At 43.8% G+C, this 21,612-nt stretch overlaps 1 protein-coding gene and 1 long non-coding RNA gene across 2 annotated transcripts in view; one reads left to right on the forward strand and one right to left on the reverse strand.

The window, feature by feature from the left end:
• Positions 1 to 21,612, forward strand: part of rspo4 (R-spondin 4) — a 33,128-nt gene that overhangs the window by 7,866 nt on the left and 3,650 nt on the right. The window contains exons 2-4 of the mRNA XM_071495156.1: positions 1,086 to 1,274; positions 2,961 to 3,098; positions 6,174 to 6,368. Of these exons, the coding sequence (XP_071351257.1) occupies positions 1,086 to 1,274; positions 2,961 to 3,098; positions 6,174 to 6,368 (522 nt within the window). The remainder of the gene's footprint in view (positions 1 to 1,085; positions 1,275 to 2,960; positions 3,099 to 6,173; positions 6,369 to 21,612) is intronic.
• On the reverse strand, positions 5,848 to 9,230 carry LOC139631166 (uncharacterized). Its single transcript, XR_011693317.1, has 3 exons — positions 6,973 to 9,230; positions 6,738 to 6,850; positions 5,848 to 6,065 (listed from the first exon to the last, which is right to left on the reverse strand). It is a non-coding gene; the product is annotated as an uncharacterized lncRNA (long non-coding RNA).

The raw sequence follows: 21,612 nt of genomic DNA on the forward strand, positions 1-21,612 counted from the left end.
CTGATCCGTCTGCTAGTCTCTGATTCTGGTCTCAACAGACTCCTCCTCTGGGTCTGACTGAGGCTCCAACATGAAGCTGAGTCTCTGATGTTTCCTCCTCTAACATCTTCATCCTCTCTGCTCTTTCACCTGGACACTGAAACCTTGTCTGTAGAGACAACCAACCAGCCACCAACACTGAGGTGACTCCAAATAGATACGCTGCTCCTTCACGTTGAAAGGAGCCAGCTGAGGTGGTTCGAGCATCTGATTAGGATACCTCCTGGGCGCCTCGCAGTGGAGGTCTTCCGGGCTTATTCCATTGGTAAGAGATGCCGCAGCAGGCCCAGTAATATGCTTGGTAAGCGGAGAGCAGAGCGGCTTAATGTGGAGGGTTGCACATGTGCATTGAGGATAATCCTTGGATCTCATCGTGCGCATGCGCAAACGTTTGTGGGAACTAAACTGCGCATTAAGCCTTGAGGCAGCGATAGTAAGAAAACGAGAGACTGATTTATACTTTCTGTGTGATATTTGCAGGAAATTTGAGAAGTTTGAGACAGAATATTGTTACAGGAGTAGAGCAGCTCCTTCCAGGAATAAATCAGTATGTAGGTTGCATCCGCAGCGGGGGAGAGAGAGAGAGAGAGAGAGAGAGAGAGAGTTAGTTAGCAGTTAGCTTGTGAACGTAGCAGTGTAATGTTTGTTCACTTTAGGCTGTTTGTCAGGTTCTGCTTGGTTCTGCCACACACACCTGTTTTGAATAATGTGAAACCTGCTCTTACACTACGAGATGACTGCTTTCAGTAATCAGAAATTATGTGAATTCGACTTGATTTTACTGTCTTGATTGTCCAGAGAAGAAGAAGCTGTCCGGTCTGTGTTAAAAGCTGAAGTTAAAAGCTTTACTGTGGGTTCACGTCTTCCTGCCTGCAGCGTCTACACGTCTGTTTTTCAGGGAGCTCATTGTTGGATTTTTCATGGAGTCCAGAAATCCTCTTGGTACCATAAGGATTTGTGACGTCTCCTTTCCCTCCCCGTCCTCCCCTCCCCTCCCCTCCCCCCACCCTCTCCTGTCCTAACCTGTGGCCTGTTTTCTTCTACAGCTCACAGAGAGACATCAGAGGACTGTCGGAGCTGTCTGGAGTGTTCCCGCGACAACGGCTGTGTGCGTTGCCCCGAGCGACTCTTCCTGTTCCTGCAGAGGGAGGGAATGTCTCACCATGGAACCTGTCTCCACGCCTGCCCCGCAGGACACTACGGACAGAGAGGGAAGGACATCAACCGCTGCATGAGTATGTTGGTTCACCTGCAGAGACATCGGCACACATGACTCATTTGTCTTCAGGCCTAAACTAGAGAAGGAAATTATGATTTTTCGGATGAAAAGAATTTAGATGCTCACAGTGCCCATATACACGGTGTTTACATATTTTTTGAGATGCACCTTGCTTAATTCATCCCAGACACATACTGTCCCAATAAAAGATTTAAAAAAAACTAAGCTAAGTAAAGTCTCATTCAGTAAGAAATGTACTTGACTAAAGAGAAGCCGAGACGCCCTCAGAAAGAGCTCACAAGAGGGCTCTTCTTTACCAACTGCAGCTGCAAACAAACCCACAACTGCTAGCACCCTTCAACCTGACAACTGAAGTATGTCCTGATCTGAACTTAAAAAACATAGTCAGAGCAAAGATAGGCACCATCCTGATTGGCCTGACCCGAACCACAAATTCAGTATCCATTAGAAGCTTTTGAGATGACATGAAGTCAGGATTTGAACTTTCTGGAAAACAGCTGGTGAGCTCAAAATACAATCAGCACAGCGTCACTTTGTGCCAGATTGGCATAGATTACACTCTTTATATTCAGACACGCACAACAATATGCTGTGATGAGCTGAGTCGAGTCTTGAGGCTCAAGTAAACAAAGTGGCATGTGACATGTCCTTATACCTCAAGACAAAATACTGCAGGGCATATGCAGGGGTGGGAAAGGTACAGGAAAATTGTATTCGAGTACAAATAAAAATACTTGTGTAAGAATGTACTCAGATACAAGTACAAAGTATGTTAGTTAGAGGTTTTCTGAGTAAATGACACTCCATTACATTTTAAAAGGGGGAAAAAATGTGGTGATAACAATGGTGTAAGGTAAAACCTCGTCAGGCTCCCAGGTGTATATTTCATTGCACGGTCTATGTGTCAGTTGGCAGTTTAATCCTTTTTACACTTTTCTAAAACTAATGCAGTCTAATACAACACGTTCTGCAGTTAATTTAATTTTAATGGTTGTAGACAGTTGTTGATTCATCAGTGTGATCATTTTGAAGGATGCAGTGTGTGGAGCTGTTGAGCTCTTGTTCAGCCCCACTGAGACGAAACAGTAGAAACACCTGGACACAGCAGGTGTCCGTCGACTTTATGATGCAATATTAAGTTACATTATGTTGCCATGAAACACCATGTTGCTAGGCAACGCAGTAGCTGTTGATGCTGCACAGTGTTTCACACACCTGTCTGCACGTCAGTCTGCATCTTGTGCACAGTAAAGTTCTCTGTTCTCTGCTCTAATTCCAGCTTCTCTGCTAGTTCTCAGTCGCTGTGGAAGGATCCACCGTCAGTATTTTAGCCTTTAGCGTTAGCCAGACCTAGCATGCACCTGTTGGTCACGCAACATGATTTTGATGATGTAAATGTAATTCGTTAGTTCCGTCCTCGGCCATTTGTCAGTAACTTCCAGAGCAAACTGGTTAATAACTGATCCACCACCTCTGTGATTAAAGTCAGGTAAGATGAAACAACGAGTTTTAACTTCTGGCTCCGCCCTTTCTTTCTATCCTTCCTGGTCACCTGCATCTCACCTTCATGACTAAAGAGAGACTGTAGTTTTCTCCTGACTTCACTCACACAGGTTTATGAGAAGAGCAGAAGTGTGTGTGTTGATTGCAGACTAAATGTTGGTGGTCTCCCTCCTCTCAGAGTGCCGCTCTTCGGACTGCGAGCACTGTTTCAGCCGGGACTTCTGCACCAAGTGTAAACCCGGCTTCTACCTGTACAAAGGGAAGTGTCTGACCAGCTGCCCAGAGGGAGCCGTCCCCCACCACACAGACTGCCTGGGTGAGTGAGACACATCACGATCACCTGCCATGTCCCTGTGAGGGACGTCACCTGCAGCCAATGCAGACAGGAAGAGATTAGAGCAATGTGACAAGATGCTGCGACATCATGTGATCAAAATGATCGAAGAGATTTAGGTTTACATGTTTAGATCATTGATTAATTAGCTTTTCTTGATCCCGCTGAAGCAAAATGACCTGTATCTGCCCTGCACTGAAAACAGTCCCCAACAAAAGCTCTACTTCCTCCTGGTGGAGTAATGATTGATAAAAAACTGCAGCGACAACCTCTTTCAGAAAATAACTGCTGCTTCTTCAAGTTAATGCAAATGTTTGTCATGTTTTACATCTTCAGTAGGAAACAGTGGGTGTGACAGACAGGGTGGTAAAGTTTGTGTTGAGAGATGGATTCACACATTGTTTTTTTTATTTGTCAGGGAACTTAATAGATTCTTATTCCAGCCTTATTCGTTTAACTATGTCCATTACATGCACACTAGTGTTATGTGGTTACTAGTGGGATTTTGGAGTCTCCACCACAAACATAATATCCTGGTTTCAGGAACGTTTATAATCCCCTTATTCCAGTTTTGAGTACATGTAACGGAACCAGGGATACTGAGGTTTGGCAACAGCGTACAGGTGTGCAGATGCATCTAAATGCACGCAGCAGTTAGTTAAACAAAAAACTGCTGGATTCATGCTGAAAGTAGACGCACGTTACTGCTGATCAGATGTAGAAGCCACTGCAGCGCTGCCAGATGAGGAAATGACACAGACTCTGGCTGGATGTGGAGAACAAAGACACGTCTGCGCTCAGATCATTAGAGACCTCCACACTGAATCATGTTCTCCATCCCCCTCAGGATAAGACTCAAAAACAGCATGCTAACTCAACTAGCTAGCTCAGTAACCTTTTGCAACCCTGATCCTATTTTAATTGCTGTTTGAAGTTACTGTCTGTTATGAAGCTGAAGCTATAACATGTACAGTAGGTCTGCTGTGCAGTGGACGCATCGGTGCAGCTAATCTCAGAGCTTTAATCAACAGCAGACGTGTTCCTGCAAACTCTCCTCCTTTTATCTGTCTCTCTGGCTCCGCGTCCACCTCTCTGCAGTATTTCATGTGTGGATGCTTGAGTGTTTCATTGGTTGTGGGTTTGCTTTTTTATCTTGCATCAAGATGATTTTAGTGAAATAATGGGACTATTAATAGAAAGCATCTGTTTAGGGAAACTACACTTTGATTCAGGAAAGACCGTGAAACAAGAGAACAAATGTTGAAGTAATTCAATAGCACTTTCACATGGATCGAATCACTGTTCTCAAGGAAGTGATGTTTTTAAAGTTTTTATCATATTAGATACCGCTGATGACTTAATGACACGTCCATTCATTTTAACGTTTTCCTCTGAGAACCAGTTCCCATCTCCATCTGGTTCTGTGAACGTTCATCTTCCCCTTTTCTGTCTCCTCATTCATTCTTCAGGTGAGTCTTTTCCACGGTGGAGCCAAACCGTCAGTTCAACACATGATTCACATTAAAAGTCTTTTAAAAGATTTACAGTTTATCTCCACGTTGCGTTTTGTACCATCCCTCCCTTCTAAGTAAGTGAGATATATTGCTGAGCTCACTAATCATCTGGTGACGTCCCGGACTCCTGACTCCCCCCTCTGCCGTCCACCTGCACCATCTGCAGCTACTGTTGTATCCTGGTGTCGTGACCACATCTGGTTTTCACGGTGATATTCAGGTTTCATGTCTCGACTGTCGGTGCACACCTGAAGCCACTGGAGAAAAGAGTCGCCAGAAATCTGTTCGCTTTGGACCCGACAACGATGATGATGATGATTACCAAGAAATATTTTTCTAATCATGGCTGCTGTTTTTTTCCACCGTGGACCTTGTTGGAAAAAAAAAAACTTAGGGTCACTGATTTTGTGGGTGACATCACTCATCAGTGACCAGTCGCCACGAGTGTAATGTCCTGTGTGTTAATGCTTCAGCTGGCATTCATCTTGGAGCCCAGTAATGTGGTCACCAGGGGTCTGAAGAAAACATTTGTCTCAATATATTATTACCACTCAGTGGATATGGTTGTAATCTACTGTTGTGTCTTCATTATCTCAGCCCCTGCACTAATCTACTCTGTGCACTGTGTGGAAAACACAACCAGTGTCCAACCTGAACCAGCACAACCCTCTGATATGACCCACAGCAGTGGCCCTACAGCGGCAGGCGTACCAGACCTTGGTTGTCATGGTTACTGTAATAAACACACAAACTTTACCGAGAGAGGCGTACCTACCTTCATCTCCATGGTTACTATAATAACAGCCATGTCTTGGTTAGGTTTAGGAAAAGATGGTGATTTGGGTTAAAATAAGTTCTTCCTCAACATCAGACGATCTTTGTCGCCATGGTTACAATAATAACAGTGAAGAGTCATGGATAATAGAAACAACATAAACTGCTCCTGTCACATGGGAATCGAACACCGCTCTCCTGCGTCATATTCATCCATCCACCCCAACCTCCTCCTGACGTGGACTTTGTCGCTCTATAAACTATGTCACCGCACTTTTCCCTTTGCTCCTGTCATCATTACTACGACCACTAGATGTCGCCTAGCAACAAAACCTAACGGTGGGTCATGGACCTGGGACCTTCTTTGTTACAGGACAGTCTTGGAAAACCACATTTAGAAGAGCCATTATTTATATTTAAAAGAAGGGAAGGAAAAATGTGCATCAAAAGTATTTATTTAGTCAGGTGTGTTAATAGTCAAACACTCTGACCACTCTCCACCTGGTGAGGTCGTGACCTCAACGTGCCAGAGGAACTTTCCCTCTCTGTGATCTTCTTCACAAACACCTAAAGGTTCCCTGGATTCACCACATCTGAAACCGATCAAGCACTTGGCTTCTTCCGTTCCAGATTCCTCCAGTGTTGTCTTCGTTTTCAGGATCTGGTTTTGTGAAATAAAATTGAAAAAGCCTGAGTTTTTGTTTTTGTCTGATGTTGAGGTATCTTTAATCAGCTCGTGTCTCTCCTCTCTAATCTTCTCCTCCCTCAGAGGACTGTCTCTTGGCTCCGCTGGGAGAGTGGAGCGAGTGGAGCGTCTGTCTCCGGGACGGGGTCACCTGCGGCTTCAGGTGGGGCAAGCGGACCAGGACCCGGGGGGTCAGGACGCCTGAGGAGAAGGCAGCACTGGTTTGCCCGTCCCACAGCGAGACGCAGAGGTGCAGGATGAAGAAAAAGTGTCCCACAGGTGAGGAGCGGAGGAAACAGTAGGGACTAAAACAGGCTTAAAAGATTTAACTGCTGTTATTACTGAATTAAAAATCCACCATAAACAAACTGGCTGCTTCTAATAAGCGCGGTTTGATACAACTGATCATTTAGTTGAGTTGTTCTTTCTTGAGCCAACATCTGTGGATTCCCAGCATTGTTTGGTCTTGTGTTATTTGCTGTGTTGACACACTTGTGCAGTTTATAATGCCAAGTAGGAGAGGACCCTATAAAAACTTTCCAACATGTGCTACTTCTAATTAGCAATTAGAGGCTGATGCTAACAGCCCTCGCCCCCCCTCTCTGGAGCATTAGCGTGGAGGGGCAGCAGCGCAGAGAAGCTTCTTACCTCTGCTCATTCTTTGTTGTTTGGATTCAGGCCAAAAATGTCAAAGTCCAGGATTCCTCATCGGAGACAGACGCTCTGCACGGAGACGTCATGCTGCGACGACTCTGTTGTGTCTGTTTGATAAAAGCTAAAGTTACTGACGTTTTGTAAAGTTAGTGATAAGCGACGGCCACAACATGACAGCAAACATCAGCAAACAACATCATTGTTTTCGGGGTAGTTTAAAAACTATTACCAAGCAGTCCTCAACAGTCATACAGGTCCTTTTTCACTTTTCACCATTACTACAACCACTAGATGTCGCCTAGCAACAAAACCTAACTATGGGTCATAGTTACTGCATAGGGTCATAGTGGTGGTTTTTGGTCACTGCAGTAGGACAGTCTCACAGTTCGGACATAGCATAGTTTCCAATGTAAACTTGGTCACTATCATGTCAGTCTCAGGGTTAACCTCTGTAGGCTGCAGCAGAAAGTATCAAAGCCTCAGTCCACAGAGAAATGCACACAGCCTGTATTCAGAGCCTTAAAACCAGCCGTCAGGACTTCTGGAACCTTGTGATGTCACAACAAAGCAGTCACAGGGCGGCTCAGAGCCTCTCTTCTGATTGGCTGACTGTTGTTGCTCCAGAGAGAAGCCTGAGAGAGGAGATGTAAAACTTCACTGAGATGGTTTTTGGTTCTTAAAACTACAAATATATCTTCTGATGGAGATCAACACTGGAAAAGTGTAAAATATTTTCTCCTTTTAAAATCTATTAATATTATTGTTTAACTGACGTCTCACTGAGTTAAATCCTCAAAGATTCATCTCCACACTTTTACCGAGGCTTTCTGTTCTGAGAATGGAAAACAAAATAGTTACTGATAGAAATAAAGGAGAAGGGAGCAATAACAGGCTCTCGTATGTCTGAAAACATCACAGCACCGCAGCTTCATCAGAGGTTTCTGTGTATGTGTGTGTGTATGTATAGAAAGCTCTGTGTTGTGGACAGTACTGGTTAAAACTGCACTGAAGAGAACAAAACCACTGATTATTTGGTCCCTTATTGCTCAGCTTGTACTGGAGACAGTGTCTGGCTCTTGTTTTTAACTCTGCGTTAAATTAATGATGAACTTCATATGAATATTCCAAAACATTAAAAAACCAAACTTGGCAGCGTGTCTCTGCTTTCCCTCTAAAACCCAGTGGTTGTTGTGACCTTTTTTATTGTTCCATATTTTCTTCCTCTTTTCACAAACAGCAGAAGAAGCTGTGAAACATTTTAATAGAGCAGAGGAATGTACAGAGCTTTTCCCAAATTGGTGAGAAAGCCAGCAGTAATTTCTCTTTAAAGTTCTGCAAATATAGTTCTGCAGATATTACATAGTGCGTGTGTGTGTGTGTGTGTGTGTGTGTGTGTGTGTTTTCCTCCACCTCTTCCACAATGGAAGGCATGTCATTTGGAGTAATTATCATTATCATTGTCAGATCGTATGTCCGGTGGCATTAGCAGAGGAAGAAATCCGATCCAGCAGAGTCTGGCTCAGGGATCAGGCCCGTGGACCTAATAGCACACATCTGGGATGAAAGGCTGCTGTGGCATCTCCCTGACATTCCTCCGTTGTTCCAGATTAGACGGCTCTAGTCTTTTAATTCCCACTTTCTTGTCGTCTTATTGTTTTCATATGATGAGGAAGGACGGGGTCTCATCTCCCATCCTCCCTCTCTGGTTCACCAATGGCAGCAAACTGTCGTGGGCTAACAGGAGGCTGTGGTGCTTGATTTCCTGGCAATTTGTAACATCGGACACTTCAGATGTTACACTTTGCAACGCAAATATATCTTCCATTTGTGTCCACGTTATCTTATCATTAACTCTTCGTGAGAGCCGACCCAGCTGTTGGAGGATCCTGATCCCAGGTCCAGGTCCCAGTCCGGTGTTCAAAGGTGGAGATATAGCAGTTGCAGGTGGTGCTGTCCTGGCTCTCTGCTGAGGTGGTGGTTTTGGTTAGAGAGGCATGCTTTGAGCTGAATGCTAGCACATCTTTGTTTGGAGCTTCAGCATGCTAACATGTGTTATTTAGCACTAAAGACAAAGTGCAGCTGAGGCTGCTGGGAATTTCATTAGTGTTGCACGTATCTGGTCATAAACCAAAAGTATTGGATGAGTTATAATTCTGACCTGATGATGGCACTGGATGAAGAGTCAGAGCCTCACCACAGGGAACGTTGATCCTGAGAGAACAACATCTCACGGCCATCGATCTCGTAGCTGAGATATTTCGTCACAAATGTCGGCCTCAGTGGCGTGCGTACAGATGGGCGAGCAGAGCAGCAGCACTTTCCCACCTCAGTGTTGTTAATCTTCCTGGTTCAGCGTCTGGACTGTAGCTGAAGCGCTCTCTCTCTCTCTCTCTCTCTCTCTCTTCTCTCTCTCTCTCTCTCTCTCTCTCTCTCTCTCTCTCTCTCTCTCCTGTAACAATATTCTGTCTCAAACTTCCTGCTGATCTCACACAGATGATAAATTAGTGTCATTTGTTAGTTTTCTTAACGCTCAGCTTTAGTTTCCCTGCTGCCACCAGAGGGCAGTAAACTACATGATGAATTCAAACAGGCCTCAGATCCTTTACGGGACATACAGCTGTTCTGAGATCAGATGTGAGGAGAGACATCACTTCACTTCGGTATCGTTCTAGTTTTAGCTTTAACTGGGCTAACGCTGGGCACCATTAACGTCTTTACAAGAGTCCACAGCATCATGATCTGTCCAGTCACTGTTAAGATGTTTAAGTCTGAGCCGAAGACAGATCGACATGAACATCCTCAGAGACACAACCACTGCTCCAGAGCTTGACCTCGTGCTGTGTAGCATCTACAGCTAATTATTTTCAAAGGGTTAATCCTGATGTGACTGTGGACAGTGTGTACCCACAGATAGTTTAGTGTTCTGAGGATAGTCTTCAACCTTCAGCCTGCACGGCCTTTCTACACAGAGACTGGACCCAGATGTGTCTGACTTCACTTGTTCAACGAGAGAAGGAACTTGTTAAGTAGAATTAACTGCAGAACTGATGACTGACAACTCTGAGATGGAGACTGTGAGACGCAGTTGAAAGCTCTGAATTTTGATACATGGATGTTTTTGTGCTAAAGGTCAAACATGAGCATCCAGCACTGAAAACGTTCATCTCACGTCACTTGCAGTTATCACCAAATATCAGGAATTAACTGCAGGATCTAAATGTTTCTCTCAATCAACATGTGAGTTAATTTGAATAATGATTCATTTTGACAGTAAAACCGACAGAAATCCAGACCAGCAGGAATGAGACACGTCTGTGACCGGGAGACGCTTCTTAAATTTAAGTGTAAAGTGTTAAATGGAGTAAATCCACATCTTTGATGTTTCACACGTCCTGTCAGAGATGTTTTCTGTGATTTGTTACAGTCCTACTGTTTAAACAAACACACAAAACAATGCACAAAAAAAGAAAAAGATTTTAGAGCATTTTAAATCACAGAGACCAGGCGTCAGCCAGGCGTTGTTTTTACTGCCACTGAAGTCGGCCAGGACGACAGTTCAGTTCATTTCACCAGAGGATCACTGATGGATCAGAGTCAGGAGTCCGGGGGGGGGGGTCATTAATGGAGGCACGTTAACCCTGTTGCACGGTGCTGGTTTCACTTCACCAGGATTCAACCACAACTGCTAAGATTTGATGAGTAAAACTAGTGAAGTTATTTTTTATGCCTCAGTGTCTTAAGTTTAGTATCCAGCTCATAAACGAAGCAACCGAAACATGATAAGAGCCCGACATCATCTTATCCTCCAGGGTTTCAGGGTTTAGTGCAGCCAGAATCACTGGCTGCAACTTCAGCCAACATCACTGGAAAAAAATAACAAGCTGTGTAATTATATATATATTCTGTCCACATGTTGATAACAGACAGCTTCCTCTTATGCTTGGTCTGCATATATATTTGTAAAATACTTCTGTGGTTGCAGACACATGTTTATTGTTAGTGTGAAAGCTTATTAAGTTGTATTTATGGTGGTGATAATCTCCCATGGTCGAACTGATTTACTCGGCTCCCTTTTGAAGGCGTACAGTCAGTGGAGCTCTTATTTAGGACTTAATGCATTTCCCTGGCTGTAAAATTGAAAGAGGCTGCATACCAAGTGTTTTATGATGCAGCGCAACACCAACGTAAACTGGAGGAAAACACTGGTGTCTCTGGTCAGTGCAGCAGCGTGCGTCGGTCTGGGCTCCGTGTGAGAGGCTAAAACAGGTGTGGCTGAACTCCCCTGTCAAACGAACACCCTTCATTAGAGCTGCAATTTTTTATTGTGTGAAGTTAAAATTAATGGCTAGAAGTCATAATATGAAAGTGAAGCCCCCTGTAGCTGAAAAAGAAGCAGAACTTAGTTCATACAAGTGATTCCTCTGCTGCCGCAGCTGCTCTCCAGTGTTTTAATGTATTAAATCATAAAAATCAAGCACAGACCCACAGCCCCCTCATGGTTCTGCACGCTATAGCCAGCCAGTCAAAAACAAGCTCATCTGAAAATAACACAGAACATCTACTGGGATCACTAAGTGCATCCATAGTAACTAGTATCCCATAATACCTACAGGAAATGACCCACGATCTGCACTGAAAAAGAAAAGTGAATATCTGACAACACCTCAAACCTGGACCATCAACCCTCTGATACCACCTGTAGCAGTGTCTCCTGAAATAACGCCCTTGGTTGTCATGGTTACAATAATAAACACATAGACTGTACTGAGAGCGATGTACCTACCCTCATCACCATGGTTACTATAATAATGGTCATGACTTGGTTTGGTTAGGAAAAGATGGTGATTTGGGTTAAAATAAGTTCTTCCTCAACATCAGACGATCTTTGTTGTCATGGTTACAATAACAGCAACGAACAGTCATGGATAATAGAAACAACATTAACTGCTACTGTCACATGGGAATCGAACACCGCTCTCCTGTGCCACACTACTGGATTTAGACTCCCTGACAGGTCCAGGTCCAGGTCCAGGCCCAGATTTAACCTGCTGTCTCTGGTCTGTGAGCCTCAGATTGTGTCTTTAAAGTGTTGACAGTAGAGGTCAAACACTGATCAGCCTCTGGTCTGGAGCTGTCTGTGAGCTGCGGCTCAGATCGTGCAGTGTGAGCTTAGCATTAGCAGCATCTTTGGTTTATGTCCTGTTGGACACTGAGACAACACCACAAAACCAGTCCTCAAGTACCACAGAACAAATCTCCTCTCCAGGGATTTGTGTTCACTGCAGGACGCTGGCATGATAATGACATCACATGAGTTTCTCTATGAGAGGAGGCTGTCTCCAGCGTGTCCTCCAGCGTGTCCTCCAGCATGTCCTCCAGCGTGTCCTCCAGCGTGTCGCTGTGCTCGTGTAGAACTTGTTTACAACAATGTCTCCCACAGCTAAAAGAGAAACAGTCAACCATTTTCACAGTGTGATGTTAACAAGTGACTCTTTGTGGAGCAGCTCCACGGCTGAAGAACAGAGACCACATGTCACTTTATCAGCTGTTTTCTTTGATGGGGTGTTTGGGGACGGGGGGGGGATCATTCATTTTCTGTGGGGATGTGAGCTCATTTTCTGGTCTGGCTGTGTTAGCAAAACAGCTGAATTCAGCTAATTTAAATATAAAGACACAGCAGGGCCCGGGGCCGGAGGCCCTCTGTGGTCTGTCCTGAACTACTGCAAACGTGATGTTGAGTTCAAAACTGACTGTGCAGTGAATTGTAGAATGAATGGAGGATTGGTAACTTATTCACTGCCACTGATGAGTCCAGCTACATCTGTAATCATCCAGCAGGCTCGTGGCTCTCACTGAGCCTGTATTATTGGGTCTGAGCTGCAGATTTTCGACGTTACATTAGTGATTTAAGAGACTTTTTTTCTGCTCTCTCATCCTGAAATGAGTGGAAATACTGCTGAGGCACCTGTTCAGTCCCCACCCACTCCAACCAGTCACAGCGTCACTGTCCTCAGACGCAGCTGCACTTTCAGTTCAGAATTCAATCAACAAAAAGAGTTGTTGAGTCGGCTCCATGACGAGTGAAGAGACTTTTATATGTAGCGCCTTGATCAGTCATTATTGAAATCAGTAATAAGATCATAACATATGGGCAGTCGTAGATTTGTGTCCTCTGAGGAGCTGAATTATGCTCCTGGAAGCAAACGAGCATCAACATGAAATTTTCCACTCGAGCTGCTTTAGTCTGACGAGCGAACCTCAGTCAGTGTGTGTGGTGGAGTCACAGTTTCAAATGTTCAGTCGTACTTTGCATCATGTGTCTGTGATGTAAGAGGAGTCTGCGGGTCGGTGCTGATTTCTCAGGTGGAGCGTGTACTATTATATTGGTATTATTATTCCTCAACCTATGGAGCTAAATATTCACGTCGGTCGACCACGCTTCTGAGGTGAGTTAGTTCAGGCTTCAGGGTTTTCTCAAGACAGAGCTGAGCTACTTTAAAGTATCGTGCTGATGTCCCAAACCCCCTTCATCTAACACATATCCAGTACGTGGCTGTCCGTCCTTTGAAAAGGCGACTTTACACACTGAGACTTCGCAGCTGTTCAGGTTGGAGGAGTGGTTGTACAAAGCACTTTCAACGAACTTGAGTCCATCTTCACAAAATCTCAGGAACAAAAGACAAGACAAAAGCTTTGTGTTCAGGATAACATGACAGTGACAGAGTGATGGACAGATGTCTCGATTGTTTGGGTCATTTCCTAAATATGTTTTATCTTTGGTAACAGTTTAATTTGTATATTTAAGGGTTTTTGTCACCTTTTTCAGATCAAATCATGGTGATGAACTCTTTTCCCATGACTTTGCTGGTTCTGTCCAGACATCAGTGCACATTTAAAACAAATGTTGTGAGTCTGTTTTTTGTACATTAGAAACAGAAATGTTTGTAATCCCACTTCATATGAGCGTGTTAGAGGAATTCATGCTTTTATCCTCGTTATCCAAATACACTGGTAAACACAGTTTGTAGACTTTGGGAGCAATTATTCAATTTTATAACTCAATATTTCTGTCATTCACTGAGGGCAGAAGAAAACTTGCAGCTTTAATATGTGGGAGTGGATTACACTGCAAAGACCAACCTGAACTTCACCGACCAGTCAGACAAATCCTGCCTGACAGAGAGGCGCTTATTTCAGATCACAGATTCTGCTTTAATGTGCCGAACTCAGTGGCCTTCTCATCCGGCAACACATGGATCTGGGTAGATCTTACAGAGTAAAACAACACAGACAGCCAGAGCTAAAGTACATTTTCCCAAGTATTATATGCATTAAGTTATCGCATAGCGATGCCGGTGCAGACGTAGCCTCGGGGGGAACTAAACCCTGGACAACAGGTACTCATTAGAGAACAAGGAGATCTCTGCAGTCAGTCCTTCTCTTTTTTCTCACTTGAACATCCCTGATGTGTTTAAGAGGCCAGAGTGAAAGCTGGTAATGTGATTTTTTTTAATGTGAAGTTGCGGGCAGAGATGAGAAAAGTATGTTTGTAGGTATTTTCATGAGGTTTTGTGTTAGTGTGACTGATTCAATTTGGCTGGATTCAGTCTATTTCAATGTACTTTTATGAAGTTTTTTATCAGACCATCAAGAACTTGGAGCGTCAGTATCCTCCACAGGTGGTCCTGGTGTACTCTGTTTCGAAGTACTGAATGTATCAAAGATGCCCCGTCGTTCTGCTTCTATACTCATCTTACCACTAGCAGGTGTCTCTCGTCCTTGGAGACTTAATCTGCACGACACCTCCTCAGCTGCTCTGCCTGTGCCTGAGAGCCGGAGCTGCACACTCATCTCAGATCTCATTCACATGTATTTTCCCTGCATATTAAATGAGGACAGGTCCACTGCTGTTGTTGGAATGACAGAGAAGACTTGCGCTGACCTCACCTTTCCTATTCAATATTAATGAATATCGCAATAGTTCCTGCCACATGCAATATTCTTCATAATATTGACATTTTTTTGTACTGTCCATTGTTCTGTGGCATGTGCCAAAAAACTTTGAACTGCAGTTTAGTGGCAGCATTGCTTATACCTGAAATATAAATAACAATAATATAATTATATATTATAAAAATATGACATCATATTGTAAACATTCTGTAGGTGGAATCAGTTTAAATTAATGTCTAATTGAAGATGGAGCGAGTTTCCATACGGAAACATTCTCAAAAACAGGTTAAAACAAAATGTGCTCACAAGTTCAGTTTGTTTGGATATTTATTGACGTCTGACTGTATCAAATCTATTGTTTCTTAGGTTTCTACTCTGTGTTTCTGGTGTTTATGGGCCATGAATTCCATCGATCTGAGATGGATAAATCTGGATCTCGCCAGTTTGCACTCATACTGGGAAATATATGGACTGGCACAAACCCTTGTACAGACACTAATGGTTCCCACAAGCAGAACAATGGCCTTGGTGAAGCTCTGCTTTTCCTCTAGCACCACCATGAGGTTCACATTTGTGGCCTTGAGTTAACTGCCTCAACAGCTTAGAGAGATTGCCATGAAATGTGATGCAGCCATTTGTGCCCCCCTCAGGATAAACTGTAAAAACCTTGGTGATTCCCTGACTTCTCCTCTAGTGTCACATTTCTTTCAGGTTAACCAATAGTTTGGTTTATGACCAAACACCAGGGCTGTAACAACGAACTGATATGAATCAGAGACTGGTTTTAAATGAAAAGATGCGAGTGCATCGACACACAGACCCACTCAGCTCAGCACTGAGACGAGGCCAGTGGTGCAGCTAGCACTAAGGCTACGTCCACACTGCTACGCTTTCATTTTCAAACTAAAGGGATCTCCGTTCAGCTCTGTATCAGAAACGATCAGCATCCACACCATCCACAGATGACACAAGATGACTTGTCACACTTTGCACTCTGAATTTTCATCACAACACTCCACTCCAAATACTAACCGTATTGATATTATATATCATATTCATACAATATTTGTATCCATCTTTTTGCACTTTCCATTTACATATGCATATACATAGTATACTATTATTTATATCTGCCATTCTGTATTTTTATTTCTTTCTGTCTACCTCTGTATTTTATTCTATTGTATATTTTGTATTATAATACACCGGACAGCTGTAACAAACTAATTTCCCTTCGGGGATGAATAAAGTCATCTATCTATCTATCTAATCTAATCTAACACGCCTGAACACACACACACGTGACCATTCACTGACACTGGGCATGTGCGAGCCGGTGTAAACAGGAAGCAGATTGTCTACTCTCAGGTGTGCTCAGCTGATTAGTTGCAGAAAATACTACAAGAGAGGAAAGTAGAGACAGTTTAGCATTAACACGCAGGATTTAACTGAACAACAGCTGCTGCAAAGACAACAAGGTCAGTAACACATCATGGTTTTTGCTCGTCCAGACGACAAGGCAAGCCCAGTGGCAGCAGCGAACCGACCCGTTCCATGTTAAGATGTACCGTCCCTGAATCGTATCGTTCCCCGTGTATCTCGATACGTATCGGATCGAAACTGATGACAGTCACAGCAGCTCCACTTTGTGTTCGGTGCTAGTTAGCAATTATTAGCATGCTAACATGCTAAACCTAAATGGTGAACATGGTAATCATTATACCTGCTAAACATTAGCATGTTAGCACTGTCATTGTGAGCATGTCAGCATGTTGACGTGGGACTGATGCCCCTTTACTTTAGACCAGGAGCCAATCTGACCTTTTATTCCTGGTGGTTGATTTAATGATGATGCTCCTTTTCAACACCACCCAGCGTCTCATTCATACGAAGTCACCCAGTAAAACCAGTCTGCTACTGTTGGCTGCTGGAAGCTGCCCAGTCAGACCAGCACTGCTGGACGCTGGGCCCCGGTGGAGCTACTGGAGCCCTGCTGGGTTCATGTGAGGGTCTGTCTGTTTGTGTGTGACCTCACAGTTGTTTTCACTGTTTCTGGGGTCGTGTGTTGGGCCATATGGCACCATGCCACTTCTAACTTATAAGATTTATCATCCGTTACGCTGATGTACCGAGCTCTTTCTTTCCACCGCAACATGTGGTTCTGAGAGCAACTGTGTTGTGCAAGGAGTCAGTGCAGGCTCAGGAGGATAAGACCAGCATTTTTTAGAAAAATACTCTGGCTTTTCTTCTTTGTCCAGGGTCAGATTTAGGGTTAGGGTCCAACTTCTGAGACAACAAATATTATTTTCATTTAAAGGGTCAGTTGAAAAAAAACATATTCTCTCACCTCCCTCCTGATGATATCAATCCATGCAGAGTATAGTGGAAGTGAGAAAGAAAAATGACAAGTCAGGTCTTCACCTGCAGTAAAAGACAAAACAGGTTGTGAGTCACGGTCTTCCAAGACTAAACTGGTGACTTTTTCCAATCTACCTGGTGGTTCAGATTGTGTAAAGTTTGGAAATCTAAAACTACCTGATCAGAGGGTAAATTAACTGCACATGTACAGAGCTTTACAGTACAAGCCACACTCACCCATTCACTCACACATTCACTCATTCACACAGTGCAGTGTGTGCAGTCTGCTTTTCTGTCACACACACCAGCGACACATCAGGAACAACTCAGGGCTCAACATGAGCACTGGAGCCGAAGCCGCTCGACCTCCTGAGCTGTGGGAACGCTGCTGGCCCGGTTAGGAACCTCAGAGAACCTCAGAGAACCATATTCTCCAACGTTCTCCTGTGGAGGTTTTGTGACAGTATAAGTGTCAGTTAGGTCAGTTAGTGTGTGTGTGACAGTGGCAGGTCACTGGATGTGGGTTCAGTCTTCGCTCACTCATCTGTTGTTGTTCTGTTTTGTGCTGATTTTGGGAGCAGGGTCAAACCAGATGACAACTTCAGTATGTTGTGAGTTCAAATCACCACTTTATTGCAATAGTTTGTATAAATTATACGATAAAACTAGAGCATCTGTATGACATAGAAACAAAGTAATTAGTAATTAAATTTAGTTTAGTCAGCAGTGTTCTCTGTTTTTTTTCTTTTTCTGTGTAAAGCTTTTTTGAGTACCTTGAAAAATGCTCAATCAATAATAATAATAATTTATTATTATGATTGTATAGTGTTGATTGAGGACAGGTGGGTATTTAGGGTTGGACTGAACATATACTCAGTGCTGTAGCAGCGACTCACAACTTCCTGTGCAGTCGTTGTGTTCTCATTATATCACACATAGTTTCTCATTAGGAAATTCCATTCACCCCCACAAACTGCAGCTTCCTGCTCTGTGCGAAGGCTGTGAGACGCTGAGTGGAAGTGTTGGAAACATGCTAACGTTTTGTCACGGTGTCCTCAGATCTGCACAACTGGGACACTGGCACTGGCAGCACATGTGGGAGCTTAGTGTCTGTTTTGGATGTTGAGCGTCAGGCTGACCATCAGGACAGTGCTCCAGACACTGAGTGTATCCGTCTGTGATGTGGTCATACATCTAGTGCTATGGTCTCAGAACATCAATGGAATTCAATAGAATAACCACAAGCACAATATTTGTATTTTTGTGTGTGTGTACATGCATGATGAGTGAGGATGCATTTTTCTTTGTGTGTGTGTGTGTGTGTAGTCTGCTTGTGGTTAGGTTGTTATGTGATGAGCAGGGCAGTTTTCCAACACAGTGCTTGATTCAGTTAAGATGGCTGAGGGGTGGTTCGCTCTCATGACATACCAGCTACTACCCATGTGGTTCACTGTCTCCAGTTTGTGTGTGTGTGTGTATGTGTGTGTGTTTTTGTGTGTGTGTGAGTGTGTGTGTGAGTGTGTGTGTTTGTGTGTGTGAGTGTGTGTGAGACAAAAACACCAGCAGACAGAGGAGCTAAGAGGTGAGAGGTTTCTGTTGGCATACTTGTGGTTGGCAGCAGCTTTGTTAGGACTGGTGTGGTCAGTGTCGTCCATGACTCAGGTATTTACGATGCACTCAGCAGAGGTGCAGACTGACACAGTGTATTTGTGCTGTACAGGCGTTAAAGTGAGATTTGACAGATGGTGCACTGGGAAAGAGATTCAACCGTGGAAGTATCCGCTGGGATCGGTCGTGGGGGGGTTGATCGGTCAGTGAGGGTTCATTACATTTGTCAGTGAGCGCAGTCTTCGGACATGCACACTCTGAATGACGGGCACTCAGAGCGGGCTGATGGCCAATCAGATTTATTCACTTATTAATCAAAGGTCCACTTTAACCCATGGTGCTGCTTGTCTGTATGATTTCAAGCAAACTGGTGCTTTATTTAAAGCTCCACCCAGTCTAAAGGCAGATGTCCATGTGTGTGTGATTATAAAGCAGGTCTAGGTTCTATAGTAATACTGTGAAAGTATCAAAGCCTCAGTCCACAGAGAAATGCACACAGCCTGTATTCAGAAACTGAGCCTTAAAGCCAGCCGTCAGGACTTCTGGAACTTTGTGATGTCACAACAAAACAGTCACCACCCTCAGCCACGCCCCAAGCCCCGCCCACCTGGACCTGCCATCCAACCTTGCAGGAAGTGGTTTCTCTGAGTGTTCACCTGAAATCTGCTATATTTTTATTGGATCACTCAGAAAACAGTCAGCCAATCAGAAGAGAGGCTCAGATCCTCTCTTTTGAGAGGATCAGAAACAAAAAGCAGCCTTGTTTCAGCTCAGTAACATATTTTAAGAGTTTATGAAGAAGGAACAACTGATATAAAAAAAAATAAAATTTTTAATCACTGATGCAAAAATGTAATTCTCTTAACAAGAGTCATAAAAACCTAAAATAAATCCTAAACTCCAGAGGCTGGAAGCAACTGTACATCTGTGCATGTGTGAAGAAGAACATACAGGCTCATGATTACACGTTTGCTCACTGCTACAGTTCATATCTGCAAACACAAATATACACTAAGAGAATGTGCAGAGACATTTCAGGACAGACTGTCTTAATTCCCAATCATCAGCACGGCATCCAAAATGAAAGTCGTTGTGACAGCATTACTAATGAGGGACAGATTCCAATAATGAAGAGATGGCAAGAGAGGAGAGATGGAGGTGGAGAAGGAGAGGAAGAATGGATTGATTTAAGAAAGAGGATGAGAGGAGACAAGAGGGGATTTAAAAACCCTCTTTCTGAGGTCAGGCTCTTATTGCTAATGAAGGGCAGATGACAGCGGGGGCATTATGGTGTGGCACTGCAGCCTTGCTGTAACTGAGGGGGAGAAAAGAGAAGGTCTGATGTAAACAGAGAGCTGAGCCTCCTCTTCATCACTGTGGCCTCTGACACGAGGGATAAACAACAGAATATCATTCAAAGCAACTTGTGAGAAACGATCTGCAGCCGACCTCCAGCGCGGAATTAAGTTTTCACTGCTCCAGCAGCAGAGATGTCATGCAAGCATCTGGCTCAAAATCAGCCTGTCGCTTTGAGACTTCTGCCTGGGTTTGCGGGTGGAAAGCGGGAACTCCAGTGTTGCCCCCCAAAATGCAAGTGATGTGCCCTTGAGCAGGGCTGTGGAGCTGCCCAAGTGCAACCAGTAGTTGATGGATGAGAGCTAATGTTCATGACATATTAAATGCATCATCTGTATTTTCTTTATCTCTGTAATAATGTGCACACAGCGTCTCTCCACGTGTTTTGAATGGAAGGAGGTGGAGAGGAAACCAAAGAGGGAAAGAAACCATAATTCTTTCAGAGTCATTTGTGTTTTTCCAGCGTTACTTTTAGAGTTGCATTTGGTCTTGGTTTTTTTCAGCCTGGTGGGGAATTTCTCATGATGGAGTAAGTGTAGGAAAATGGAGAGAATGAAGTCACAAGAAGAGAAGCTGCAGAGTGCTGGCAGCTCCCATCAGATTTCTCATCTTTGCCCACTTCAAACTTTAGCCGTTTAACCCAGAACACAGTCCACTGTGACCCCCTCCACCAGGACATGTCTGTCAGAGGAACCACTGTGACAGCAGTGCAGTTCATCTTCGTAGAGAGGTGCTGGGTTGATGGTCGAAAGACGCTTGTTTCCCACTTTCTCTCAACAGTCCACGTCTTTTAACACGACTACCATCTTTTCCTAAACCGAACCAAGTCGGGGAGACTCCACCACTTTTCACATTTCTCTCAGTTACTCAGAGACTGTTTGCACTAGACCGACCAAACGCTCTAAAGTAAACTTTCACCTGTCTGATAATTACCCAACAGTTGAATTAGTTTTGATGAATTCAAACAGAAGTTCAGACAGCGACAGAAACAGCTCATCCTCCCTCCAAACAAGCTGTTTCCATAAATGCAGCAGCAGATGTTGAATAAATCTTCTGTCTTCCTGCTTGGGGGGGGTCTAACTGAGCATGTGCAGTATGAGTTTTGTCAATCGAGAATGTTTCTGATTGGATGAACTGTCCCCAGTTAGTGTTTTTTACCCTTAACTACAACCTTTCCCCAACTTCAGCCGAGTATCTTCTACCTGAACTTTCCTAACTTTACCCTCAGTGGTGGCAGATCAGAAAACAATCAACATTAGTAATATTTCCTTTTTTTATAACCTGGCTTTGACTAACGATGTTGTTCTGCCAGTGCTGGCTCCACATCCCAAACATCTGGGAGCAAATTACAACCTATTTTGTTGTTTACTGTGGAGGAGATGTGTATCGGTACCCAACTGGCTGCTGTGAAGTTCTGTGCTGTTTGATGATAATTGATAATGAAGATATCAAGAGTGGGAAAAAGTGAGTGTGTACATTTTAAAATGCTCTCTTACAATTTGACGTGTCCTTGTTTGGCTTCCTTCTTATTTGCTTTTGGCTAAAAAATAAAAAATTAAGTATAACTGTATGAAAGGGACAAAATGTGTAATAG

Source organism: Trachinotus anak, unplaced genomic scaffold, assembly GCF_046630095.1.
Source record: "Trachinotus anak isolate AG129_WGS33_773 ecotype Australia unplaced genomic scaffold, CSIRO_AGI_Tana_v1 ptg000013l, whole genome shotgun sequence".
NCBI classification, from domain to species: Eukaryota; Metazoa; Chordata; class Actinopteri; order Carangiformes; family Carangidae; genus Trachinotus; species Trachinotus anak.